Source organism: Simochromis diagramma, unplaced genomic scaffold (assembly GCF_900408965.1).
Source record: "Simochromis diagramma unplaced genomic scaffold, fSimDia1.1 OVJJ01000680.1, whole genome shotgun sequence".
Taxonomy (NCBI): domain Eukaryota; kingdom Metazoa; phylum Chordata; class Actinopteri; order Cichliformes; family Cichlidae; genus Simochromis; species Simochromis diagramma.
Window position 1 is genome coordinate 1805311 of NW_024387470.1, and position 27556 is coordinate 1832866.

The 27556-nt window shown below is 40.4% G+C and overlaps 2 protein-coding genes across 4 annotated transcripts in view; both read left to right on the forward strand.

Moving 5' to 3' along the window:
- Nucleotides 1-22621, forward strand: part of dpp4 (dipeptidyl-peptidase 4) — a 28420-nt gene extending 5799 nt beyond the window's left edge. The window contains exons 1-26 of one of the 3 annotated variants that reach the window (XM_040014884.1): nt 1220-1548; nt 1648-1735; nt 2246-2341; nt 3123-3214; nt 3358-3432; nt 3530-3582; nt 3715-3787; nt 6630-6750; nt 8662-8816; nt 8904-9001; nt 9092-9221; nt 9968-10003; nt 10370-10468; nt 10601-10671; nt 12256-12309; nt 12399-12508; nt 12612-12659; nt 12741-12839; nt 20012-20081; nt 20166-20360; nt 20588-20642; nt 20802-20901; nt 20985-21043; nt 21143-21215; nt 21718-21791; nt 21874-22621. In XM_040014884.1, coding sequence (XP_039870818.1) covers nt 1546-1548; nt 1648-1735; nt 2246-2341; nt 3123-3214; nt 3358-3432; nt 3530-3582; nt 3715-3787; nt 6630-6750; nt 8662-8816; nt 8904-9001; nt 9092-9221; nt 9968-10003; nt 10370-10468; nt 10601-10671; nt 12256-12309; nt 12399-12508; nt 12612-12659; nt 12741-12839; nt 20012-20081; nt 20166-20360; nt 20588-20642; nt 20802-20901; nt 20985-21043; nt 21143-21215; nt 21718-21791; nt 21874-21966 — 2220 coding nt within the window. In that variant the 5' untranslated portion in view covers nt 1220-1545 and the 3' untranslated portion in view covers nt 21967-22621. Of the gene's footprint in view, nt 1-1219; nt 1549-1575; nt 1736-2245; nt 2342-3122; nt 3215-3357; nt 3433-3529; nt 3583-3714; nt 3788-6629; nt 6751-8661; nt 8817-8903; nt 9002-9091; nt 9222-9967; nt 10004-10369; nt 10469-10600; nt 10672-12255; nt 12310-12398; nt 12509-12611; nt 12660-12740; nt 12840-20011; nt 20082-20165; nt 20361-20587; nt 20643-20801; nt 20902-20984; nt 21044-21142; nt 21216-21717; nt 21792-21873 lie in introns of those variants that run through there. The other 2 variants (XM_040014883.1, XM_040014882.1) reach the window with 2 other exon arrangements.
- A 79-nt stretch (nt 22622-22700) lies between these two features.
- Nucleotides 22701-27117, forward strand: LOC120723460 (glucagon-1-like). Its single transcript, XM_040014887.1, has 6 exons — nt 22701-23767; nt 23918-24024; nt 24725-24880; nt 25434-25550; nt 26022-26165; nt 26266-27117. Exons 2-6 carry the CDS (start codon nt 23927-23929, stop codon nt 26288-26290), a joined length of 540 nt encoding a protein of 179 aa, XP_039870821.1. The 5' UTR covers nt 22701-23767; nt 23918-23926; the 3' UTR covers nt 26291-27117.
- The last annotated feature ends 439 nt before the right edge of the window (nt 27118-27556 follow it).

The following is a 27556-nucleotide window of genomic DNA, read 5'->3' on the forward strand; positions in this document are numbered from 1 at the left end:
ACACTGACTGAAAAAAAAGAAAAAAATATATATATATACGTGTGTGTGTGTGTGTGTGTGTGTGTGTGTGTACATATATAGAATAGATAGTGTTATTTGTACAGCTGTTAGACAAATACATCTGAGCAGAGAATGTAAAATCACTTTTTTTTTATAACTTTTTCATTCCTCCGTACTTATTGCATTGCATAGGGCTGGGGGACTCTTACCATGCACTACAGAAGGGACTATATGGTGGATGCATCTAAGACATAATTTTGACAGTCATGTAAAGTGGTGGACAGCATATGCAGTGCAATATGAGAGCTAACAAAAAGTTATTCCTTGTCATACAGGATGGTGGTTCAATATGAATAGCTTGTGTTTGTTTGATTTTTATGAATGAACTCTCAGGACATTATAATGACACTGCATATATAATGCTACAACTTAGCTTGACTGAGTTAGCCACAATAGCAGCATAGCCAGTGATAGCAATGGTGACTATCTGGCTATCAAAGCAGTGAAATATTTTTAATAGATTTTGGCACATAATAAGGATGCTCAAGTACAGTTTGGCTTAAGCTTTTTTTTTTAATAGCCTTCACAGTATTAAATCGTATTTAATAACACAATTGCAGGAATTAATATATATCGGGTGCTATGTGATCATCTTTTGTAGTTCATAATATATGAAAATAATCCGTTTTCTTTAACCTCGTAACTCTTTCATGGCATGCATTTTTAATTTCTCTTTGCTATTTGGGCTGATTGGGACCTGATGAATGTAAAAACAAAGTATTATCTTTTTACCTGATTTTTGTTTCTGGGAAAAATGATATCCACATATGAGGACATTCGTTTTAAATTTCGATAGAACAGTGGTAGTATACAGTCTTCGTATGTGGATATTGGGCCCTTGTAGAGCAAAATTTAGTATTTTGGTCTAGACAACCCAAAATGTGATGTCCACATATGTGGACGCCAGGTCCTGAGAGGTAAAATGACGTTATTTAATATTTATTTCTACACTCTGTTTAGTCATAGTTGTAAACCGTTAATCCGTTTTTTCCTTTTTTCCTGGCAAACGTCCCTGTCTAACAAGCATAATTTTCTCTTTCTGTATGAACAGGAAAATAACTAATCAAACAAGATATTAATTTTGTCATTTCAGGCAATTGCAAAACAGAGTAACAGACTAAACTGATAATTGCAGCCTTGAACAAAACAAAAAGTGTTTACAGACACGATATGTGTTCTTATATTTAAGTGAAATGGCATTTTGCTCCACATGCTGAATGAGAGGAACAATTTTCTGAATAGCGGACAAATTGGGGAACAGCTGGGTAACATACTTCCTCAAAACTGTTGTGCATCATAAAACCTGACGAACTTTACTCCGCTGGACATTTTCTGTCTCACCTTTGAAACTTGAGCTGAGATAATATTTAACAACAAACCAATGTGTCACATAACTTTGTTGCTCTCTGCGCGTGTGGCACTGGATCGATGAAGTTGTGATTCGGAGCGATATCGGTTGTATACTTCACTTTACGGCCAGAAACAATGGTTGGTGGTGGTTTGTTAATACTCACACGTCGTTGTTATGCGTATGGAATGCTTCACACGGAACCGTTTGCACTTTCTGACTTTTGTCCCTTCGAACAGGTTTCCATTGCCAAGGTGCTCCTCGGAATTTGTGGGGCAGCTGTGGTCGTCGTTTTGATAGCGGTCCCCACGGCTATATTTCTTAATGGTGAGTCTTTGTTATGAAATGCTTCACACACTGGCGTCATCTCTGCTTTACCGTTAAACACATTTGTCAGAAAGTATTTTACGCGCGCGTCATTGCGCGTTGTTTGGACCGTTGTCACTTAACACTTCTCTAAAAACACTGAAAGAAAACATTTAGCTCATCAGGAGTCACGTTGCCACCTAAGAAACGAGCGAAGTCACATTTATAAGTGTGATTAAAGTCGCAATGACGTTTCTCTGACACCCCATATGCATACCTTTAAATCCAAACCCATTCTGTACCCACTTTGACAATTTCCATTATTACACATTAACGTAAGCGACATCCCACTTGCCGTTATCAGTTACAGCCTCTACAGCTCTTAGCTTATCTCATTGCTGAGCATCATAATGTGAGTGTGTGTGTGTGTGTGTGTGTGTGTGTGGGGGGGGGGGGGGGTAGATATTATATCTGTAACATGTGATCTTCAAGTGCTTGGCAGCTCCTAACTTTTCCAAACACGTGTTTCAGAAAAGAACGATGAGGCCAGCATTAGATCTTTCACCCTTGAGGACGTCTTCAACAGCTCACTGAAACCCAAATCCTACAACATGAGGTGGATTTCTGGTGGGTGATGTAATTAACCTGTATTTTAAAAAAAAAAAGAAAGAAAGAAAGTGTGGGGCATGATGACACTGAGTTATTGTCTCCCGGACTGTAAATATGTTATGAGACAGGATAATTTATATCTCCAAAAATCCACTTTGTGTTACTGACTCACTGAGGCACATGAAATTATTGGCACGTATTTAGTTACCCAGTATATGGAACCAAATAACCTAGAATGCAGTAATATTAATAAGGACAGCTCTGACCTGCCTAATTCACTTGTTCTGAAACCAGAACAGCACGTTTTTTCTCTTTTTTCAAGCTGGTTTTGGCCATGCATCTACATGGATCACAAGTACTTTTTCATACTTTTGCATTCATGTTCCCAGTGGATAACTAACCCCTGGTGCTAAATCTGGTGCTACTATGATTTTGGTACCAGTGGTTTTAACCCTCTCAGAGCTAACCCACCATAGGGTCTAACCCTAATTCTAACCCATACATTTGGGTATGTTTAAGCATAACTGTAGCATGTGAATAAATCAAGTAGTAGCTATAGCTAGATTAGAGCACTACAGCAAGTTAAAGTTCATTTCCATAAAGTAGTAGTAGCAGTTTTTCCAATTTAACAATCATGAGAAAACGTTGGTCCATATTGAGATTATTATCTATATGACTGTGTCAACTGCCTTTTATCACGGTAATCAGTCATTTAGTAACTCTTTTCTTTAACACACATTTTCCCTTGTAAGTAGAATATTTAAGGGTGTGCTTTCATCTTTCTCATCTTCCACCATAGATCATGAATATCTGCATACGTCAGAAGGCTCAGTGTTCCTCTATGACGTCGCAACAGACAAGATATCAGACTTCTTGAGCAAAGACAGATTTGTAAGACATCCTTCTCATGTGCATCCATAGCCTTCTTTTAAAGCTTATAGCACACAGCTTCCATACAGATGCTGTGTTGTTTGTATGCAAGACTTTGAGGAGGTGTCTATGAAATGCTTACAATCTCTCTGTTCAACAAACAGATAGACAAAAATGCCTATGATTACCAGCTGTCAGCTGACCGCCGATACGTTGCATTCATGAGCAACTACTCCAAGGTAAAGTACCTTTATTCACATCTGATTCATTTCTAAACTGATTTATATTCAAAGTTTTTAAATGATAAACTACCTTACTTTGTATTTGTCCCATTAGCTGTGGAGACATTCATTTACAGCTTCATATTCACTTTATGACCGGGAGTCAGAGTGAGTAACTTTTTTTTTCAACTACAAAGAAGATTTTGGCTTCCTCTATTTAAATATATATTTATATCACCGACATAATTCACAACTTCAGTTACAGGCACTTCGTAAAATGTATGCTTAAATCTGTTTCAGCACATTTATCACACCCTCTGACATTCCTGATAAAGTCCAGTACTTTGCCTGGGCCCCTGAAGGGAACAAACTGGTAAGTTCAGGGAAAGACAGATGATTGCAGGCTTAATTTTGAATGAAACTTCTGTTTTGAAGTGGGTAAAAGATTATCATGTACAACCTTTTCGAAGTCCTCCCATCCATCCATTTTGGGCTCTCGTTTCACCACAACAGACTCGTGCAGTACCTGCATCACTGGTCTGTCTGTCAGTCTCTCACTGCCCTCTTCCCTAAAGCATGAACAAGCCTCGAGATACTTTATGTGGTGGGTCAGGGATGTCTTTTCTGAAGACCATGGCGTCAGACTCGGAGGTGCTGATTGTCATTCCTGCCACTTCACACTTGGCTGTGAACCACTGTAGTGTGAGCTGGAGTACACCACCCAATGAAGCCACATCATCTGCAAAAAGCAGAGTTGAAATTCTGAAACCAATAAAATAAAAGCTTCCCACCTCTTGGCTCAGCCTAGATATTCTGCCCATAAAGATTACAAACAGAATCGGTGACAATGGGAAGTTCTGGCAGAGTCCAACATCCGCTGGAAACAAGTTAATGCCAGCAATTATTGCCAGCGATGCAGACCGAGCTCTCACCAAGGACCAAATGGCTTGTAGCAAAGGGTTAGAATCACCATTATCATCAGTTGATGTCAACAGCACCCCACCTGCACTATACACCATGTGAGTAGAGCACTGCTTTCCCCTCCTAAGTCGCCTGACACTTTGCCAGAATCGTTTTGTGGCAGACCAAAAGTCTTTTTCCATGGCCTTACCAAACTTCTCCCACACTGGAGTTTTTGTTTCAGCCACTGCCCAAGTTCCATTCTGCTTGGCCTGCTGATATCCATCAGCTACCTCCCACAGGCTAGCCAAACCAGATAGAACTCCTTTGTTAGCTTGATGGTTCCCTTCACCTCCAGTGTCCACCTTCAAGTTTGGGGTTTACCACCATGACAAACACCAACCAACTTGCAGCCACAGCTCTAGTAGCCTCAGAAATAGTGGTGCAGTAGGTAGTAGGTGGAGTGGTGTCCCCGTGATCGGAAGGTCGGGGGTTCGATTCCCCTGAACAACTACCCTGAGATACCCCTGAGCAAGGTACTGTCCCTACACACTGTTTCCCGGGCACCCAATGGCTGCCCACTCCTTCACTGAGTGAATGGGTTAAATGCAGAGAGGAATTTCCCCACGGGGATCAATAAAGTATACATTATTATTAGAGATGGACCGATCCGATATTACGTATCGGTATCGGTCCGATACTGACCTAAATTACTGGATCGGATATCGGAGAAAAATAAAAAATGTAATCCGATCCATTAAATATCACGAAAGCACCTCACAAAACTTGCAACACGCCGTAACTCACCTCAGAACGTTAGCACGTCGGAGCAGTATGCATCACGTGATAGAGCGGCTGTGGCATGCGGGACCTGTAGCTAGCAACCCGGCATTTCATCTCCGACAAAGTTATCCCGAGAGAAGTAAAGCAAGTGTGTAAGTCCATCTCTGAATGTTTGTAAAGCATTCCTGCGTTAAGCTTAACAAGCGACTGCCTCTTCTCGCTGCTACTTCAATCATGAAACTGCTTAATGATCAGCTGATCGGCTTTTCTGTCGGGACTCCGTCTCTCTTCTAAAGTCAATTACTGTATATAGTGACTATTAAGTCTAATATACCCTAGTAAGCTATGGTACTTTTTCCTTTGGGAAGGTACCATCTGTGCAGTCTGCAATTTTGTTGAAGAAAGATGTTGAATCTATTTAATATTTCTTGAAAAATAATTGATTTCTGTGCATTTTTTTTCACACTGCATCAAATTAAGGTTGATTACGTCGATTAAGCATCATGAGGTGGAGGGTGGTTCCCTATTTTTTATTTATTTATTTTTGTTGTTGCTGGGAGTTGGAACCCTATTAGTTAGGTTGCTTAATATTTACGCTAAGTACTCTTTAAAATACCAGAATAGGGAGGATGGTGTAGGTTTAAGTTTATTAGATTGATCAGTATTGCTGAACTATGAAATATTTTTTTTTGCATACAGGTATAACAGAATAGCTTTAGTGTAGTTGTTGTTTTAAACTTGAGTATGAACTTATACAAAATGCAGCAAGATATTTAAAAAACAGTTTTGTTGATTAAAAAACACTATATCGGATTCATATCGGTATCGGCAGATATCCAAATTTATGATATCGGTATCGGTATCGGACATAAAAAAGTGGTATCGTGCCATCTCTAATTATTATTACACATTTCTGTCCTAATGACGAAACACATACAATCTTTGCTTTAGTATTTAGGTATGAACACAAAGATGAACATGATGAGATGTTAATTGTCGACAAACTGGTTTGCACAGAAGTCAAATAACAGAACATTACTCAGGTTCAGACCAGTCATGCCCCTTCAGGTCTCACTCTCATTGCCCAACTGAAGTCTTTTAGTAGGACGAAGGGGTCCCCAGATCAAGCACCATTTAGCACCCCCCTCAGTGAGTCCTCCAAGGCTGGGTACTCTGAACTGTTGTTTGGTACATAACTCCAGCTTGCAGACCCGAAGACACAGGGAAGCAATATTAGCAAAAACTCCAATGTACTGGCAGCAATCTGAGAGGATACAAGAATACTTACCCCTGCTCCTCACGTCTCACAGATGAAGGCTCCAGACTGGAACTTATCGGTTCAGTTACTGGTCGGGCTTACATAGGGTGGGACCATCATCTCCTCTTCAGGCTGTGCCTAGCTGAGCCTGATGGTCTAACACCCAACCACGAGCGCGTCACCCTCGAGCCCCTGACAAATATATATATATATATATATAGATAGATAGATATTTGGGTTTTGTCTCTTGACTTTTCTTTATTTGTTTTTCTAGGCCTTTGTTTGGAACAATAATGTGTATATAAAGACCAGCCCCAACTCTACATCACAACAAGTCACATTCAATGGCGAGGAAAATAAGATTTTAAATGGAATCCCAGACTGGGTTTATGAGGGTAAGTGGAAGATATATGACTCATTTACTTTCAGTGTTTGCATGAGGAAACTTGCTTCTTACTGTTACACAAGTAGCTGTGTCCTGTGTCTCCAGGAAGAGACCCTGATCAACTCTATACGTATCCTGATACAGACATTTGAAATTTTAATATCACATGTAAATAAACCATTTTATATTAATATTAGACCATACCATATGATAAATACAGGTACATAAAGACATTATTCAAGCACAAAAAGACAACATTAGTGTGGTGGGGCGTGGTGGGGCGTGGTCTGTGGCGCCGCTGTGGGAAAATACAGGCTGACACACCGAAACTGCATCAGCTCATCACGCCTCCCCTGCAGCAGCGGCACAGACTACGCCACCACCACAATTAGTAATAAAAAGGATGTCATACTTGACTAGCATTTAGATATCATACAAAGTTTAGTCCTCAGATCAGTTGTGAACTCACTGGAAACTTTTAGTGAGAAAAGCGAAAACTCAGATGGAGAGGTGTTTGCTGGCTGGTGTGATGGTTCCATTGTTTGGGTGAAATGTTTTTTAAATCTATTTTAATTCTAAATAGGTTGCTGCACCAACAACCTCCTTGTGATTGTTTTGATTGCTAGCATATTATGCAACTACCTTTACAGTAGTTTGCAGTGGAAGATACAACCTTGTTAGCGAACACTCTGTAACCAACCACCGAGCAGTATTAAACTATAACAAAGACCAGAAATCTTTAAAGTAAAAGTTGTGCCTTACTGCTGAGACCAACACATTTCAAAAGGAGAGATTTTTATTTTGTAGGTGAACAGTCTCTGTTTTTTTATTGTCAAACTTTTTTTAATTATTAATGAAGTGGAAATGCAGAGCAAGGACAAAGGAGCAACGCTGGTCTTTGAGCACTGTAGTGGTATGGTCTTAGACCGAGTGCCCTTCTGGTTTGAATGATATTGTCAGGGCCCTGGGTCTCCTGATCCAGCATGTTTAGTTCTTTGTGATTTTTGTATTATTGTACTTGTGTGAGTTATTCTATGGTTTCTAGTTTCGATCCCTTGCCCTTCATGTTTCTCTGTGTCCCCTCTGTTCTGTGTATGTCTGTGTCTGCATGTTTGAGTTTCCCTCTGTGTCTTTCGGTTCTTAGAGTCCTCTGCCTTATGGTTTATGTCTCTGTGTTTCTTAGTTGCTGTCTCCACCGTGTCAAGTTCGCGTCGCTGTGTCATACTTCCTGTTTTACTTTGAAGGTCTGTGTCTTATGTGAATGCGTCCTGCTTTGCTTGTCTCGTCAGTCCTGATTTCTCCCAGCTGTGCCCTCCTTATGTGTCTCATTCCCCTCGTTACTTCCCAGTGTATTTAAACCCTGTGTTTCTCTGAGTCAGTGTTGCGTTGTCCCTCAAACTGTGTGTTTCCTTGTGTGCCTTACTGTCAAGTGTAAGCTTATATTTCCCAGTTCAGTTTTGTATGCTTTCCCCTGTCAGCAAATAAAGCTGAGTTTTTTGAGTTCATCCTTTGAGTCTGAGTGCCTGCATCTTGGGTCCTACTCCTGCCTGCCACACAGCGTTTCATGACAGATATTTTATTATAATGTAATTGATGATTTTGACTAATTACTGTACAGTAGAATACATACAAAGGATGTTTTGCTAATATGTCTGTACTTTAAAAAAATATTTTTACACTATAATATCAGTCATTTCTCTTCTGTCTTAGATTTTCTAAGACAGCAGTAGGCCTCAAATGTTCCCATTCATTTAGAAGAATGTTTGTGTTTTTACAGTCACATTTCAAGAAGTATAAAAAACCCCAAACACATATCGATCTATCGATCTATTGTACTGTGACAACATGAAACCATGCTGCTTTACTACACCATAAGCTGTAAAAGATCTTCTAACACAGCTTCATACGTTCATCGTTCCAGAGGAAATGTTCTCATCCAACCAAGGTCTCTGGTGGTCACCTGGAGGAAAGAACTTGGCTTACGCTGAGTTTAATGACACTGGGGTCCACACTATTGAATACTCGTGGTATGGTGAAAACCAGTACCCCAGCACTGTTTCTATTCCATATCCAAAGGTAGCACATTTGCTGTTTTGTTGAAGACATACATCAGTAATTAGTGTTGGCTTTTGTCTGTTATCTTATATTCTTTTGTCTTTGCAGCCAGGAACTCCCAATCCCACAGTGAAGCTATTTGTCGTGGACACTGACAATGCAACAAAAATCTCTGAAGTTGTTGTTCCAGACTCATTTGGCTCAGTGTAATCTAACACTTTCTAATATATCATTTCTTCCACAAATATCCAAAAACAAAATGTTGAACTTTAACTGTTCTTTTTGTTTCACTTCAGTGAGCACTACTTGTCTACTGTAACCTGGGTGAGTGATGAGCGTCTAGCTGTCCAGTGGCTAAAGAGAGTACAAAACCATCTCATCCTTCAGATCTACAGCTTTAATGGATTCACATGGAATACTTATGAGGTAAAACAAAAATGTATAAACTTTTTCCTACCTTTGAGTCCATAACTTTGTGAAAACCACTAAGATTTTGCTGACTGAGACTAGAGTTTTTTGACATGCTTCATGTTAAATCACATAAAAAATTGATCTTTTTATCTAAAGTATGAACAAAAGACTATTTGTTCAATATATCCCTAGATTTACTCTAAATAACTTAGAGCTCAATGGTTATGTATGTCAAATCCACTGGAAATTTGCACAACTGAAGTAGAATATGATCTGGAATGCATCTTCCATCCTATATCCCTAGTTTTATAAGGAAAAAATCTAGTCCAAAAATATTTTCTGTAGTCCAGACTTATATACTAAATACAGTCATGTATGTAAATGCTGCAGTGTAATACATTCATGCCTGTGGATAAAATAAACTTTTAAAGATCTAAAAATCTATTCTGGAATATCTTCATATAAACCGTGACAAAAGCTAGTCGAAAGTGTTAACTTGGTGCAGCAGAGTTTCTTGTGGCATTCCACTTAGCTAAAGGGCTGCTAATTATTTCCGTTTATGTAAAAATGTGAAAGAGCAACCCTGCCATTTAGAGATTTTCCTAATTTGTTGGCTAAAGAGTTTCAAAATTCAGTTCCCAGTCACAATGTCTGTTTGTGCTCTCTGGGTTTAAAGCTGCTGAGCCGATAAGGCTGGTGTGTTGTACTCTAAACTGTAGCTTAGAACGACAATAAACACAAGTTTTAACATCTTTTCACAGCATCTGGAGGTGGCAAGCACTGGCTGGATTGGACGGGTATGGTCACTACACTGTTAAATGTTAAATAGGTATTAAATATGTAAATGTTTTAATGTAATACATTCCATGGAAAGACTACTCCCACAATGACGAGTATTGTGCTTACATCAAAGTGAGTCACGCTGTTGCTCTGACTGTCTGACTGTCAACAGACAGTGCTGCAGAAACACTCAGTAGAACACTGTATGTGTATTAATCCACTGCAGAAAATAGTTCCCTACTGACTGTTGGATAACATTTGCTTACAACCATTTATTTCAGGGTACTGAAATAAAATTAATATTAAAATTAAAAGTGTGCTGACTTGAATGAATTGCATAGAAAAGGCATAAAAGAATAAATAATAACACGCTTGTTCTTTAGTTCTCTCCATCAGAACCAGTTTTTGCCACAGATAAGAACAGCTATTACCTGCTCATGAGTGACACCCAGCAATACAAGCACATCCATCATGTGGTTGGGGTGGGTGTATGAGTACTGAAATATTTTTGCTGGCTAGTCTTTCTTTTGTCTTGCACAATATCTTTTATGAATCTTTATGAATCATTTTTTTGTGACATGTTAACCACCCACACATATTCTGTATTCATGCAGGGCAAGGCTACAGCCATCACTTCTGGAGAATGGGAAGTTATTGACATTCTGAAAGCCACAACAGATAGTGTGTAAGTCAAATCATCTCCTACAGGGTTGTCAACCATAAGGCCCGGGGGCCAGAATCAACCTGCCACAGACTAAATCCGGCCCACTGAAAAGCTTTAGAAATTTTAAAAGAGTGCACTGAAGTTTTAACTGTCTTTTCACAAGTTTTGCAGCATTTCCTATTGATACAGACCTCCCCTTCCCCACCACCACTATCATCATAACAAGTACCAACACTGCCACCACCAACAATTAAACAGTTATATATCAGAAAAGTTGCTGTTTTTACCCACAACTTTGTCTGTAATTTTGCTCATTTATCGTGTAGTTTAATTGGTCTGGCTTACTTAAGATTAAAGTGAGCTGTATGTGGCCTGCAATGTAAAATGAGTTTGACATCCCCAATCTAGTCATTTAATTGCTTGCAGTTAATGTAATAGATGCACACGGTGTCTTCAAATTTTGTTTTTGGTCATCAGCTAGCTGTGTGGCAGGTAGAGTGAGAACCCAAGTGCAGGACTCCGTAGACAAAATATAAATGGCCCTATGTGAAAAAGTGGTTAGCCCCCTCTGTTATAGCAGAAATTAACTGTGGTGTATCACATCTTTGGATAGCTCAATTCAATTTCTCTAGCCACACACAGGTCTGATTACTGTCACACCTGTTCTCAATCAAGAAATCACATAAACAGGACCTGCCTGACAAAAAGGAGTTGGACAAAAGATCATCAAAAGCCAGACATCATGCTGCCATCCAAGAAAATTCAGGAACAAATGAGAAACAAATCTCTCAGTCTGGAAAGGTTATAAAGCCATTTCTAAAGCTGCGGGACTCTAGCAAAACAACAGTGAGACCCATTATCCACAAATGGCAAAAACATGGGACATGGGAGAACCTTTCCAGGAGTGGCTGGCCGACCAAAATTATCCTAAGAGCACAGCGGTGACTGAGCCAAGAGGTCACAAAAGACCCCAGAAAAACATCCAAATAACTGCAGGCCTAACTTAATAAAGGTACAATCAGTGTTTGTGACTCCACAATACGAAAGACACAAAATGGCCTGCAGAGTTCTGAGACAAAAACCGCTGCTAGGAAAAAGGAAGATAAAGGCTCGTGTCAATTTTGGAAGAAAAAAAAAATCATCTTGATGATCCAAAACACACCAGCAAGTTCACCTCTGAAGGAAAAACTAAATGAAGACTTTGGAGTGGCCTAGTCAAAGTCCTGACCTTACTCAGATTGACATGCTGTGGCGTGATCTTAAAAAGGTGGTTCATATCTGAAAACCCTCTAATGTGGCTGAATTACAACAATTCTACAAAGATGAGTGGGCCAAAATTCCTCCGCAGTGCTGTAAAAGACTCACTGCCAATTATCGCAAATGCTTGATTGCAGTTTTTGCTGATAAGAGTGGCCAAACCAATTATTAGGTTTAGAGGGCAATCACTTTTTTACATGGGGCCATGTGGGTTTTGGTATTGTCTGATTGCCACTGATTATAATTAAGAATTCTAAAGTCTCCATACTAGTGTCCTTCAAGCTTTATTCCTACTTTGCTACATTCTTAAAACTCCTGCCTCACTCATTCTTACCGATTACTCCTCAGATATTTTTCAAGTAATGAAGAGGGTGGCAAGCCAGGAGGAAGAAACGTGTACAAGTAAGAATAATGATTTTCATGTTTTATCCTTTATCTTTCATTAAGAAATTCAATAAGAATTGCTATGTGGGCATTTTTATGTGTTTTAGGCGGACACAACAAGAAACCAAGTGTCTGACGTGTAATCTACGTGAAAACTGTTGGTATAACTCCGCTTACTTCAGCCACAATGCCTCCTATTACCGCATGAGCTGCAGTGGTCAGTTTTATTCTCTTTCTAATTCGTAAAAACCTACCTCTTATTCTCTCTAGAGTTTTTAGATAATTTGAGTTAATTATATCATCATATTCCTTACTCAAAGGTCCTGGCACTCCTTTCTATTCTCTCATGGATAACATAAACAACAGAGGTAAGTTACAGTATGCAACTGGTTCTGCAGTCCAGAAAAAAAAAGTATTCCAATAACTTTCTTGTATTTGTACATTTGTAGAGCAAAGAGTTTTGGAAGACAACAAGGAATTTGTGAGCATGATTTCTGGTATTCAAATGCCAACCATGCGTCAAGGCACCATCAAATTGGGCGAATACAGTAAGTGAATGCAGAAATGATAATTTTTCCTTTAAGACTTTCCCCATCAGTTTCATTTTGAGCTGATAACATTTTTGACTATACTCTCTAATGATAATCCAATAGCAATAATAAACAACGACCCTGCAGAAAGCTTTTGTTTTTTTTACACAATTAGATTGCCAGAATATTTCGTCAATGGCAACGGATAAGCATAATCTTGAACCATATGCAGTTGGCTTTGCCCATTTTAAACCTCAACCCCACTACACTGTAGATGTTTTTAAACATGAGATAAAATTCTTAAAATCCCTTTCATTAGAGTATCTGGGTCAATTACAAATCTAGTATGTTTATTTTTTTTTGATGTTCGCAGAAACAGATCTCAGATGTTGGTCCTGGGATCTGCTGGAGCCACTTGCCTAGCTTGGGGGGTCACTGCACCAAGCGCTCCAATTGCCACTGTTACCTCCACCTCTTACTGTTACCCTCCACCACATCTTTTCAAGCTCTTCTCTGAGCCCTTGGTACTTCTCCAGCTTCTCATCTCCCTTCTTCCTGATGTTGCTGTCATTCTGTATCGCTAGCTCTATCACTACAGCCGTCTTCCTCTGCTTGTCCACCACTACTATGTCCAGTTGGTTAGCCACCGCCATTTTGTCCGTCTGTATCTTGTCCCACAGGATCTTAGTTTGGTCATTCTCCACCACCCTAGGGGGTGTCTCCTATTTTGACCTCGGGGCTTCCAGGCCATATTCTGCACAGATGTTTCTGTATACTGTGCCGGCCACTTGGTTATGGCGTTCCATGTATCCCCTGCCTGCTAGCATCTTGCACCCTGCTGTTATGTGCTGGATTGTCTCAGGAGCATCTTTACACAGCCTCACCTGGGATCTTGCCTGGTGTGATAGACCTCAGCCTCTATGGATCTTGTGCTCAGAGCTTGTTCCTGTGCTGCCATGATTAGTGCCTCTGTGCTGTCTTTCAGTCCAGCTTTGTCCAGCAGCCACTGGTAGGATTTCTGGATGTCAGCCACCTCCTCTATCTGCCGCTGGTACATACCATGCAGGGGCTTCTCCTTACATGATGGTTCCTCCTCTTGCTCCTCTTTCTTGGGTTTCTGCTACCTGAGGTATTCACTGAGCATGTGGTCGGTTCGAGCCATCTTCCTGATGTGGATGTTCATTGTTTCATCCTGGACTGTGGTGCTGACACTCACTTGTCCCCAACCTCCTTCCTACCACTTAGCGTACAGCCTTAGGGTGCTGGACTTGGGGTGAAACCCTCCAGGCATGGTTGCAAGCTTCCTGATCTTGATGTCAGTGGCTTCTATTGCCTCCTTTGGCCAGCATCTCTTCAAGTGTCTGTGAGTCTTTGCTTGGTAGTTTCCATGGCCTCAGGTAGGGGCAGCCTGCTATATTTATTAAGCAACCCTTTCTTCATAGCACCTCCGTGATACCGTGATCTTGGCCTCTAGTGTCCTTCTCCATCATCTTGTACACTGTAAAAATTAAATCCTGAAAAAACAGTAATATTCTGGCAGCTGGGGCGCCAAAATAATACCATAAAATAACAGATAATAACTTTCTCATAAAAACACGGTTATTTTCAGTAATGACAATACAGTTTGTTGCCCTAATTTTACATGGGATTTTGCCTTTTTCAAGTGCTTTTAAACATTAAATTAGGAACCTTTTAATGTGATTAAACAATGAAATTACCTATAAACAAGGTCAATGAATGCGGCAATATGAATAATAATACTTAAATGTACAGAAATATACAGTTAACAGTTGGTTTAAATAATAATGGATTGCATTTATATAGCACTTTTCGAGACCCTCAAAGTGCTTTACAATTCTACTATTCATTCACTCTCACATTCACACACTGGTGGAGGCAAGCTACAGTTGTAGCCACAGCTGCCCTGGGACAGACTGACAGAAGCGAGGCTGCCATATCGCGCCATCGGCGCCTCTGGCCATCACCAGTAGGTGGTAGGTGAAGTGTCTTGCCCAAGGACACAACGACCGAGACTGTCTGAGCCGGGGCTCGAACTGGCAACCTTCTGATTACAAGACGAACTGCCAACTCTTGAGCCACGATCGCCCTAAATAACATTATTTGATGTGAAAAAAAGTTTATAAGAATCATTTTATATATCTTTCCATAGTATTACATTTGAATTTAACTGTTCAATCTTTCAAATAACAGACAAATATTTTGTGAAATTATGATACATTTGTGAATGTATTTTAACAATCTAAATATGCATATGTACAGACAAATATATTTAAAAAACAAGAAAATTATGTTTTATTACATTTACAGTGAGTATATGTTATTTTACATTTGAAATGTAACATGACAGTCTATTTATGTAAATTTAATGATATTCTAGAAAAACAGTAAAAAAACTGTAAAATACACAGCAAAATACTTTTATATTACAATTTTTTTTTTTTTTACAGTGTAGCCATGGATCTCCATGATCACTCATTTCATGGTGTATATCAGCTGGTTGGTTTCGTTGATGGTTGCAGTAGGGATTGTTGCTGCATTCACATCTTTTAGTAGACCTTCAAGGGGGTACTTCACATAGTCTTGGTAACTGGCTAGGAAGGGTCCAGGTTTCCAGTTTCACCATGATCTTACGTTTCAGATCAGCTGCTCTCGCACTCAACGCCCGTTGTTCCATCATATTTGGGGCTTGGTACCCAATCTCAGGTGGGGGTGATGATATGACGTATCATCCTGGCTCCCCCTTGCCATAGCATTTCTGTTGTACCTCAATGATCTCCAGCTGTGATAGCAGTTCCTTCTTCCGAATGCTGGAACACCGAGCTACTAGTTGTTTCGCCGTCAGTTTGGATGCTGGGTATCGAAGATTCCATGGGTCCCACATCCTCTTTGTGTAACCCCTTGCACTGGGGTTTCATGCATAGTAGCATTCATAGTAGTAGCAGTGGTTAGCACTGTTGCTTCACAGCCAGAAGATCCCGAGGCCACAATCTGCCCAGGGCATTACTATGTGGAGTTTGTATGTTCTCTCTGTGTTTGCATGGGTTAGCCCTGCAACAGACTGGCAATCTGTCGAGGGTCACCCTATGGTACCTGGGATAGACTCTAGCCCCCCCTGCAACTCTGCTAAGTATAAAGTCAAAGTCAAAGTCAAAGTCAACTTTATTTGTCAATTCTGCCACATGTACAGGACATACAGAGAATAGAAATTTCGTTACTCTCAAACCCTAGATGAAATAGCAAATGAACATTTAAATATAAGAGTGATTAAAAAATGCAAATAAAATAATTAAAAAGTAAAAATTTAAATAAATAAATACAATACAAATTAACAAGAAAGCTATGCAATATACAATATACAATATTCAGGTAAGGGTAAATGACATTGAGTGTAAACCAGGCAGAGTAGTGCAAATAGGCAAATAGTGCAAATGGAGATTTAGTAATGTACGGTAAGAGATAGTATAACAACAAAGTCTTATGAGGTAATGGCAGTCCAATGCTCCACAAAGTGACTGGTAACTGGTGCAGGCCAGTGAGTGAGTCAGAGTGTGTGTGTGTGTGTGTGTGTGTGTGTGTGTGTGTGTGTGTGTGTGTGTGTGTGTGTGTGTGTGTGTGTGTATGTGACAGAGTTCAGTGAGACCATGGAGGAGAAGAGGGGAGAAGAGGGGAGAGGGGGCAGAATCGGGAGGGAGTTAAGCTTCCTGACAGCCTGATGGATGAAGCTGTCCTTCAGTCTGCTGGTCCTGGCCTGGAGACTCCGCAGTCTCCTCCCTGACGGCAGCAGCTTGAAGAAGCTTTGCATTGGGTGCGTGGGATCAGCCGCTATGCAAAGGGCTTTTTTAGTGAGACGGGTGCTGTAAATGTCCTGGAGGGAGGGGAGAGAGACACCAATGATCCTCTCTGCAGCCCTCACTATACGTTGGAGGGTTCTATGACAGGACGCATTGCAGGCTCCAAACCACACAGTGATGCAGCTCGACAGGATGCTCTCGATGGTGCCTCTGTAGAAAGTGTTCATGATGGGGGCTGGTGCTCCTGCTCTTCTTAGTTTGCGGAGAAAGAAGAGACGCTGCTGTGATTTCTTGGCCAGTGCTGTGGTGTTGTACGTCCAGGAGAGATCCTCTGTGATGTGCACACCCAAGAACTTGGTGCTGCTCACTCTCTCCACAGACGCTCCGTCAATGGTCAGAGGAGCATGTTGGGTGTGCATTCTCCTGAAGTCCACAACAATCTCCTTCGTCTTCTCCACATTCAGAGAGAGATTGTTGTCAACACACCACGTGGCCAGGCGTCTCACCTCACTTCTGTAGTCGGTCTCATCCCTGTTGCTAATGAGACCCACCACCGTTGTGTCGTCCGCAAACTTGATGAAGAGGTTGGAGCTATATGATGGAGTGCAGTCATGGGTCAGCAGAGTGAAGAGGAGGGGGCTCAGCACACATCCCTGCGGGGCCCCCGTGTTTAAAATGATGGTGCTGGATGTATTACTGCTGACCCGTACTGCTTGAGGTCTTCCGGTGAGGAAATCCAACAGCCAGTTGCACAGTGAGGTGTTGAGCCCCAGCTGGACCAGTTTTTGAGTAAGCTGTTTGGGGATTATAGTGTTGAATGCTGAACTGAAATCTATGAACAGCATTTGAACATATGAGTCTTTTTTGTCCAGGTGTGTGAGTGCTGAGTGGAGTGCAGTGGAGATGGCATCATCGGTTGAGCGGTTGGGCCGATACGCAAACTGGAAGGGATCCAGGGAGGGGGGCAGGACAGTCTTGATGTGTTTCATGACTAGTCGTTCGAAGCACTTCATCAGGATGGGAGTAAGTGCAACAGGACGGTAGTCATTAAAGCAGGAGGGAGATGACTTTTTTGGAACCGGAATGATTGTGGTGGCTTTAAAACATGTGGGGACGACAGCCTGGATGAGTGATATGTTGAAGATGTCTGTGAAGACATCAGTGAGTTCCACTGCACAGTCTCTCAGTACACGACCAGGAATGTTGTCAGGACCCGGAGCTTTACGTGCATTGATCCTGCTGAGGGATCTCCTCACGCTGTCCGGGGACAGAGTCATCACCTGGTCACCAGGAGGGGGTGGGGTCTTCTGTGCAGTGGTGCTGTTTTGGACTTCAAAGCGAGCAAAGAAAGTATTCAGCTCGTTCAGCAGGGGGATAGTGCTATCACAGGTCTGTGGTGGGGGCTTGTAATCTGTGATGGTCTGAATGCCCCGCCACAGGCTCCGTGAGTCTCTGCTGTCTTTGAAGTGATGAGATATTTTCCTGGAGTACTGTCTCTTAGCCTCTCTGATGCCACGGGAAAGGTTGGCCCTAGCTGTCCTCAGGCTCGCCTCGTCTCCATCTCTGAAGGCAACATTCTGAGCTTTCAGCAGCCTGTAGACCTCTCCTGTCATCCATGGTTTTTGATTTGCCCGGACAGTTATGGTTTTCGTGACTGTTACATCCTCAATACACTTGTTGATGTAGGTAGTAACAGTCTCTGCGTACTCCTGGAGGTCAGTGGTGTTGTTATAGGTGGCAGCCTGCTTAAACATGTTCCAGTCTGTGGTGTTAAAGCAGTCCTGTAAAGCCTCTGAAGACCCTTCTGGCCACACTTGTATCCGCTTACGAACCGGTTTGGTGGTTTTAACGAGCGGTCTGTAAGCAGGCATTAGCATGACAGTGATATGGTCTGAGGCACCGAGGTGGGGGAGGGGAAAAGCTTTGTAGGCTCCTCTCTGGGTGGTGTAAACAAAGTCCAGTGTGTTATTTCCCCTTGTTGGAAAGTCTATGTGTTGTTGTATTTTTGGAAACACGCACTTTAAGTCTGCATGATTGAAATCTCCAGCCAGGATGAGAAAAGCATCAGGATGGGCTGTCTGCTGCTCACTGATGTGCTGGTACAGTTCATTCAGTGCCTCACTCCTGTTGTTGACATTGGAGGAGGGAGGGATGTACACAGCGCACAGTAGTATGGCTGTATATTCCCTCGGTAGATAGAATGGCCGGCACTTAATAACCATAAACTCCAGCACTGGTGAGCAGTGTTTGCAGACCGCAACAGCATCGCGACACCAGGCATCATTGATGTAAACACAAAGTCCTCCCCCGCGGGTCTTACCTCCCGCGACGATGACTCTGTCAGCACGGTAGCATGTTAGCTGGTCGAGCTGAATGGCGCGGTCCGGGACACTGTCGCTAAGCCATGTTTCCGTGAACACAAAAGCACAGCAGTCCTTTACGTTCCTTTGAGATGAACGTAGCAGTCGGATGTCATCCAGTTTATTTTCTAGCGAGCGTACGTTGGCCAGAACGATAGAGGGGATGGCGGGTTTGTGTGGGCTAGCCGCTAGCCTAGCTCGGATGCCACCACGCTTACCCCTCTTCTGCTTCCTCTCACACCGCTTGAGGCGCATCCATTGTGGGCGAAGTGCAGGAGTGGGGGTCGGTGATTGAGTAGGCCTTCGGAGCAGACCCAGATCTTTCAGCTTCTCGATGTCCACAGAGTTTAACTTAAAAAGTTTGTTTCTTCCGATGTCGAGAAGAAGTGTTCGGGCATATCCTCGCTTGCACACAGATAGACGCGACAAAGACTTACAAAAATACTGCAACTTGCAGGACGAAAAACACGAAAAAGTAGTATGTTTGGGAGAGAGAGAAGCCGCTGCGTGTGCACGCGCCGCCATGTTGAATGTACGGAAGAGAATGGATCAATAGGTAGATACTGGCACTGATATATGCAATATCTTTTACATTAATGACATTCACTAATACTTGTTTATATTTATTATTGGAAAAGACAGGCATGTTTTAAATATGATCTGCCATTAGCAAAATTTGGAAACAAAAACAAAAAGAATAATTTGGCATTTTGAATAAAAAGCAGTGGATGTCCAAATACCAGTCAACATAGAGGACATCAGCTTGCACGATAGAAGGTTTAAGCAGGTAAACCTTCCCTGAAGGTGGCCCATTGGAAAACTGTCATGAAAAAAAAAACAATTATGAAAAATAATGTAGCTCTCTGGTTGAGCAGGCATCCTAATGTTCCGTGGCTGAAATGCAGTACCATGGGTTCAATTCTGACCAGCATGAAATTATTATTTGTACATTATTGCATTATTTATTTTACTACATGTCTTATACCTACTACTCTTTTTATGTTCATATTTTTGGCAGATCTCTGGTACCAGATGATTTTGCCTCCAGGCTTTGATGAGTCCAAGAAGTACCCTTTACTGATCGATGTGTAAGAGTTCATTTAAAAAATAAAACGAAAAGACTTTTTAAAGTAGGGCCAAAAAACTCATTCTGAATGTGCTTGATGTTCCAGGTACGCAGGTCCATGCAGTCAGAAAGTAAACTACGTCTACAGGGTAAACTGGTCCACCTACCTGGCAAGCACTGAGAAAATCATTGTTGCTAGCTTTGACGGAAGAGGGAGCGGTTACCAGGGCGACAAGTTAATGTATGAAATTTACAAAAGCCTGGGAACCAAAGAGGTGGAAGATCAGATAACAGCAGCCAGGTAAGGAAAGTGAGGAGGAGTTTAGACAAGTCAGTGCATCTCAAACAAACAGGTTCCTTCTTTGCTCCAGCAAGTTTGATAAAACTGGATTTTACTTGTTTCTGTGACTCCCATTTAGAGAGAAACTTAGTGTAGCGGAAATATCACGAGTCAATGATGGCAATGATCAGCAGAAGTTCTTGTCATCCCCTTATCCATATTAAATTCATATCTCTTTTTTTTTCAAGGGAATTCATCAAAATGGGATTCATTGACAAAGACAGAGTTGCTATTTGGGGATGGGTAAGTAGTGAAGACTTTGTGTTAAACAAAAACGCCACAACGGTTAAACACATTGAGAATGTTTTAGTGCAAGTTAATGTTTCACTCACAAGTCAATGTGTTTGGCATGTACTCAAGACAATAGATGATCTGCAGTAATGAGTTTTTTATATTCAACAGTCCTACGGAGGATATGTCACATCCATGGTCTTGGGATCTGGCAGTGGAGTTTTCAAGTGTGGAATGGCAGTTGCTCCAGTCTCCAAATGGCGCTATTATGGTATTTCTTTTGCTGTCACTTTTTACAATCCCATTAATGATATGAAATAATAACATCTGCAACTATCTGTCTATTTGTACCAGATTCCATCTACACAGAGCGTTACATGAAATTGCCTTCACAGAATTCTGAAGGTTACGATGTAAGTTTCACAGCCAGGAATATCAAGTTCTCTGTCCTTTATTTTCAGCTGTGCGATTGTCTTTGTTGACGCATAAAAATTAAATCTGACTGTGTGCAGAACACAACAGTAACTGCCAGGGCCAGGAACTTCCAATCAGTGCAGTATCTTCTTGTTCATGGAACAGCCGATGGTGAGCAACACAAGGCCTCTATGTTTGTGTCTGTTTATTATTTTATAATTTTGGGGGGCAACATAAGCCTAAAACATAATAACAATAAGTGTGAGAGTTTATTTTTCATTTGCTGTGACAGAATACATTTGCAGCCCTGCCTTTTCAAACAGGAGGTTTTAGATGCATTCCTCATAGCCATCTCCTGACGTTGGAAAAGTGCAACAAAATTAATGTGGTTATAGAAAACTAAACTGAAATGTTCTAGACTAGTTTGAATTTCTACATGTGGTTGGTAAAGCACACTTTTTTCATCTTTTTTAAATTGAATGCCAATACTATTGCAGAAAATCCATTAGTATACCAGCACTTATCATTATCAACAAATTCATACAGACTGATGTAAAATAAATAGATCCAACACTTGCAACTTGATCAGCACTGACAAAAGTAATGGCCATGATCATACCACTATGTTACCTTTCAACGGAACCCTGCCTTATTGTTCGGTTTGTTTTTCTAGACAATGTCCATTTCCAGCAGGCAGCAGAGATCTCAGAAGCTCTGGTTGAGGAGCAGGTGGACTTTGAGGCCATGGTGAGCAACTTGGGAAATGCAACAGACAATTGTGGGACCAATGTCGTGAAACACTCATACATATAATGCTTTCTTCTTTCAGTGGTACACAGACAAGGATCATGGGCTCGCTGGCGCTGCCAATCAACATGTCTATACCCACATGACTCACTTTCTACTCAGGTGCTTTGCATAAAACCAAAATCTGTTTTTATTTTCTATGAATAAAGATAGGCAAAAAAATACATGTAAACTCATTTAGTATTGGAAAATTAATGGGTGCAAAACTGTCCCAGTTCTAATGTTATTCTGTGTCTATGAGAGCTTGTTTTAGATATGTTCATTTAGTTTAAAAAAGCTCTGAATTAACAACAAACGTCTTGCTCTGTGTTATTTTATTAAACCACAACGTTTCAGTCCAACTGACCTTCATCGGGTACAAAAAACAATCTGATACGTTGTAATTTAATAAAATAATGGTAAGTCAAAAAGTGTGTAATATGTTCTTTTAAAAATATCTGTCTCTTTAAGAATTAAAGCTGATATGGTTCCTCGTAAAACCTATATGTGAAAAAATTATTTTTCTAGAAATGTATTAAGTGTACATTTATTGTTTAAAATGTTATTTCATGGCCAGCAGAAAAAGTATAATAATGCAAAGAATGAAATGGGAACTGAGTGTAATGGAATGTTTTAGTGAACCTGAACTACTTGGACATTTAAAATTTCTACAGCATTGTATTAAGCATAGACACATCAAAGTGATTTGATACAGTTTTATGACATTTGTAAAACTGTTAATGGAGTTTTTTCTAATGTAATAAATAATTAACAATGAAGAAAAAAATATCTTCTTGCTTCACTTTCAATTTTAAGGGGTATTTAAAGTATGGTGTCATTAGTGGGTTGGGTGTAGCTCAGGTGAAAACTAGTGTACCTGGGTTAGTGGGAGTTTTTTGTCAAAGACATCTGGTTTAAATATGTGTCATATCAAACAGTTGGTTCCATGTAGTATCGGAACTCTTGGGGGGAAAGGTCCCGGTGATGAAATAGTAATACCTGAAGTTTTCTTGTCCCTTTGTAAAAATCTGTGACACTATATGAAGACAGTCTTGTTGATTTTCTCCTTCATTATATAGACCCAGTTGATACTGAGTAGTGTTGTGCATTCAACGCCCCTTTGGGATTCCTTGACCCCTCCTGATCCAGCCGTGGATCCACAGCACCAGGGAAATCTAAATATGGGCAAGAGGGCTGTCACTAAGCTTATGTTTAAATCCAGCACCTGAATAATATTTCTGGATGTCAGTGCTCTAAAAGAAATTGTTATTTCATGATCAATATTCAATGTCACAAAAAAAAGTCAGTAAAATTTAGTGTCAAAGTGAAAGGTTCCAGCCCTGATCCTGTACTAATAAACCTTAATTTCCAGCAAATTAAATATCTGGTCTATGTGTGACAGTCATGTAGCATCACCCACCTGTATGTGTGTATTTATTATTGAATAGTCAGCTTGGTTAAACAGAGATAACTGCAACTGATGCAAAAAAAGGGGGGGTGAGAGATTTCCGATCTTTTGATTCTGAACGGAAGACTCCACAACCTCCATCCAGTTATGACGCCACAAATATTGCTTCCGATCACAATGACACAGTAGCACATTAAAGCATCTCCCCAACTTTCTGTTTGACAGGATGAACTGCGGTTGTTTGACCTTAACACTGAAGGACCAGCTGGCATCACGCTTGACTGGCACCTTTCCTTCATGAGCAAACGGTTGGCTCATCTATTCAGTCAACAGGCCCCGTGTGTAATGGGTGTGTCTAATAGGTTTAGAGTAATAGGTGGAACTGTTACTCTAAGAGTGGGAAAAAGACCCACCTATGCAGCTCTTCTTTCAATATATAAGGCTGCAAAGTGAGAGAGGGTGGTTAGATGCAGACACCAGCAATAAGCAGTGGAACTAACAGCGGGTGTTTGGAAAGAAAGAAGAAAAGGTGAGTTGTATCTTGTTGCAGTGGAGAAGGTATTTTACTTTTAGCCGTCAAGTTCTTTTTTTCTTGGGTTTTTTTTCTGGGTGGGGGAAATGTTTCTTTGTTTGGTTGAACGTTTTATTTCTTAAATGTGTGTGTTGTCCCCTGTTACAGGTCACCACCATGAAAAGCATTCACTCCCTGGCTGGCATCCTCCTGGTCCTCGGCTTTGTCCAGAGCAGTTGGCAGGTTCCTCTGCATGATGCTGATGACAGCTTAAGGTACAATGAAACGCTTCTTTAAGATAAAGCTGTTTTTAGCACCCTTGTGTTACTCTTGTGACTAAATCACAAGAACAATTCCATTCAATTTTATCTATATAGCACAGATTCACAACAATAGTTATACTGTAAGGTAAAGACCCTACAGTGATTAAACAGTAGTGGTGTATAAAAAAAACAGAGAGGGAAAAGAAATGCTTAGTGCATTATGGGAAGCTCCCCAGTATCCTGAGCCTATTGAAACATAATTCAGAGCTAGGTCAACTATAAAATACGTCAAAAAGAAATTAAAAGATATTTTAGAAGATATTTTGCGTATGAGAAAAAGTCTCTCCAACTGAATTTAAAAAACAAGAAAAAGCTTTAAAGATTATGCTGAAATGCAATTTAAAAACTGTTTTTATTGTAGTGTAAATTCCTACATGACCTGATACTGACTCATAGAACCTATGGTTGATTAACTTTTTAGTGTGACCCTGAAACAAGTGATACATAATGTAGGATTAAAGGGAAGGACAAAGGATACATGTACTATATATGACAATGCTAAGTTTAAGAATCAAGTGCTTCCTTTCGGTTCCCCTTTCTTTTACTTCTCTTTTTTATACTCCTAGTGTTCCTAGAGATTTATATAGATATGTAGAAATATGATATGCTATGGAAAACACTTCAGTGGTACCTACTTTGCTCTCCCTTACAGTTTTGAATCAGACAACACATTAAATGACGAGCCTGTGGAGTTGTCGAGCATGAAGAGACATTCAGAGGGAACTTTCTCAAATGACTACAGTAAATATCTGGAGGACAGGAAAGCACAGGACTTTGTTCGGTGGCTGATGAACAACAAGAGGAGCGGGTCAGTGTGAAAACAGTGTGAAATTTGTGATAAAAGACACTAGAACTGATCTTTTAAAGTAGCCAAGGATACTAGCAGAGTAGTATTCAATTGTACAAGTGAAACACGTAATACAACATAGTGCTTAAAGTAGCAGCAGTAAAGGAGTATGCAAGAAAAGCAGCCTAACACCTCATGTATTTATATGCATTTTGGCTCTCAAACTAGGGGCCTGGCCCTTCTAAAGCCTCTGCAGATAAATCAGAGGGGTCATAAGAATAATAATAAAAGAAGTATTTCTCTATTTGCCTGTCCATTGGCCTCCTTAGGCCTTAAACAGCTTATTTCCAAAGCATCTGACACATGTGCCCAGCAAGCCACACATTTTGTGAGGAATTCAGAGCCAGTCTTTAGTGAGTTGATCTTTTATACTTGTAAATGTAAAATCTTACATTTAAAAGCACTAGAGTGTAAATATAAGGTACCTCAAATAAGAAAGCGCCTTTATAATTGACTCATATGTTCCATTAGTATAAAAAAGACATATCAAGTGGTCCGTGTCTGTGTTTTTTAGTGCTGGTGAGAAGCGACATGCAGATGGCACCTTCACCAGTGATGTAAGCTCCTTCCTCAAAGACCAGGCAATCAAAGACTTTGTTGCCAACCTCAAGTCTGGACAAGTCCGAAGAGAGTAGGCCGCCCTTCTTTTCTTCACGTGCATCTCCTCCTACAATACCCAAACCTTCTAAAATGGCCTGCTTGTGTCTGATTCCACCATGATGGGGAGAGCAAAACAGAGAACTCGAGCTAATCAGCTGATTCTTCTTGCTTCTTCAACCTTTTCCCCCCTTTCCACTGCTTTTTTCCCTTAGTGTTTCTTGTGATTGTGCCAAAATAAATCACTTGAACTTTTCCACTGTGTTGATCATATCTTACTCACACTGTGCAATGAGACATGAACCATGCAAAGAGACAATGAAGCAGTTAGGAAATGATTACACCAGAACAATCTTTTCACTTATGATGAAAGTAATCATATGAAAAACTGATGATTTCTCCAGTGCAGATCAAATTTTACAGCTAAATTGTCAGGTTTCCGTACTGTGGGGTTACTGACCATTAGGGGGCAGTGTTTACATTGTGTGCCTGTGTACATACTCAGATCTGAAATGGAAAGATGGGGTGAAACATTCAGCAAGAGGCACGTAGATGGAAGCTTCACCAGCGATGTGAACAAGGTACTGGATTCCATGGCCGCCAAGGAATATTTACTCTGGGTCATGACCTCCAAGCCTTCAGGGGAAAGGTAACATCAAATCATCATGGCTGATTCGGCAAATGCTAGAGGTTAAAGGTCTTTTTTATTGACTGAACATTGCCGTGATTGTAATTTTCTTTCTTTTCAGTAAGAAAAGACAAGCAGATGAATGAGAGTCTGCTCCAGGTCGCTCCCTGCATGCTGCAAACAAAGCCATACACAGGAGGAATTGAAAGCCATTCTGCTTTGCATGATGTATTGTCAAAACTATATTTAAGTTTTTCTTTTTTACTTTTTGTGAATGTAAGGCAAAGACACAAAACATATAAAATACTCTTCCGTATAATTTACATTACACAAAAGAAGAAATTCAATTTTAAAATTTACAATTTTAAATTATTTTCTATATTTTTAACATGAACACAAAAACGCTCAATCTCAGGTAGGCCTATGGAAAGCACATCTAGCTTATGATTGTCATTATATTAATATTCTGCTCTGCAAAATAAAGTTTTCAGTCACTGTTTTTTCAGCTTCAGTCCTGTTTTATATTACAAAGATGAACTTCATAGAAATGTATAGATATGTGGTTGAGGAAGGATCTGGATTCTTTATTCATGTAAACATGCACCAGTAAATGCTGCGAAACATTTGTATTTAAAGGTTAATTAAGTAAAATTATATAAAAAATATTCAGACAAAAACACTTTAAAAGTATTTAAGTATTAAAACTAATTATCACAGTATTGTAATTCTTATAATACTGAACTAGAACATAAAATGACACATCTAGAGAGCTTATTTTTTCCAAGGAACAGTCCAACCTGCAAAACCATTTTTTAAAAATGAATAGAAAAACAGTCAGCACAATGAAAAGCATGAAGAAGTGGTTTAATCTGTAATAATGCTTGATTTGTGTGAGCTCGTAAAAGCTGTACATTTTGCACCCACTTCAAAATCTTAATATGTAAAGAAAATATAAGGATAATTGTGTCTGTGAAAACTGTTGGAATTAAAAGAAAACAGTAGCTCAAATATCAAAACACAACAATGCAGAACATCCCCAAACCCAGCCTCAGAACTGGGTTTGGGGACCATACCCGGTGCTACTCTGGTCAATTAAAACAGAGGCTAAATTTCACATGGGCTCGCCAAAATTGGACAACAAAGACTGGAAAAAACATTGACTGGTCTGATAAATCTTGATTGATCTGCTCTAACGTTTGGATGGTAGTGTCAGAATTAGACATAAACATGAAAGTATGGATCCATAGTGCCTTTGCCACTTTGTGTCCCTTGGTACAAATTTAGGATCACTCAACTGCCAGAGCAAACCTGAGTACTGTGTTCATCTTTTTATGGCCACAATGTAGTCATCTTCTTATGGCTGCTTCCACCATCTACTGTGTCAATATGGACCAAACACCCTGAGGAATCTT

Bases quoted from the DNA above. Each gene is read 5' to 3' on its own strand.
- LOC120723460 (XM_040014887.1), top strand. From the start codon at position 23,927: ATGAAAAGCATTCACTCCCTGGCTGGCATCCTCCTGGTCCTCGGCTTT. The intron at 24,025-24,724 runs GTACAATGAAAC...TCTCCCTTACAG, and splicing joins GATGCTGATGACAGCTTAAG to TTTTGAATCAGACAACACAT. The intron at 25,551-26,021 runs GTAGGCCGCCCT...GTACATACTCAG, and splicing joins TCTGGACAAGTCCGAAGAGA to ATCTGAAATGGAAAGATGGG.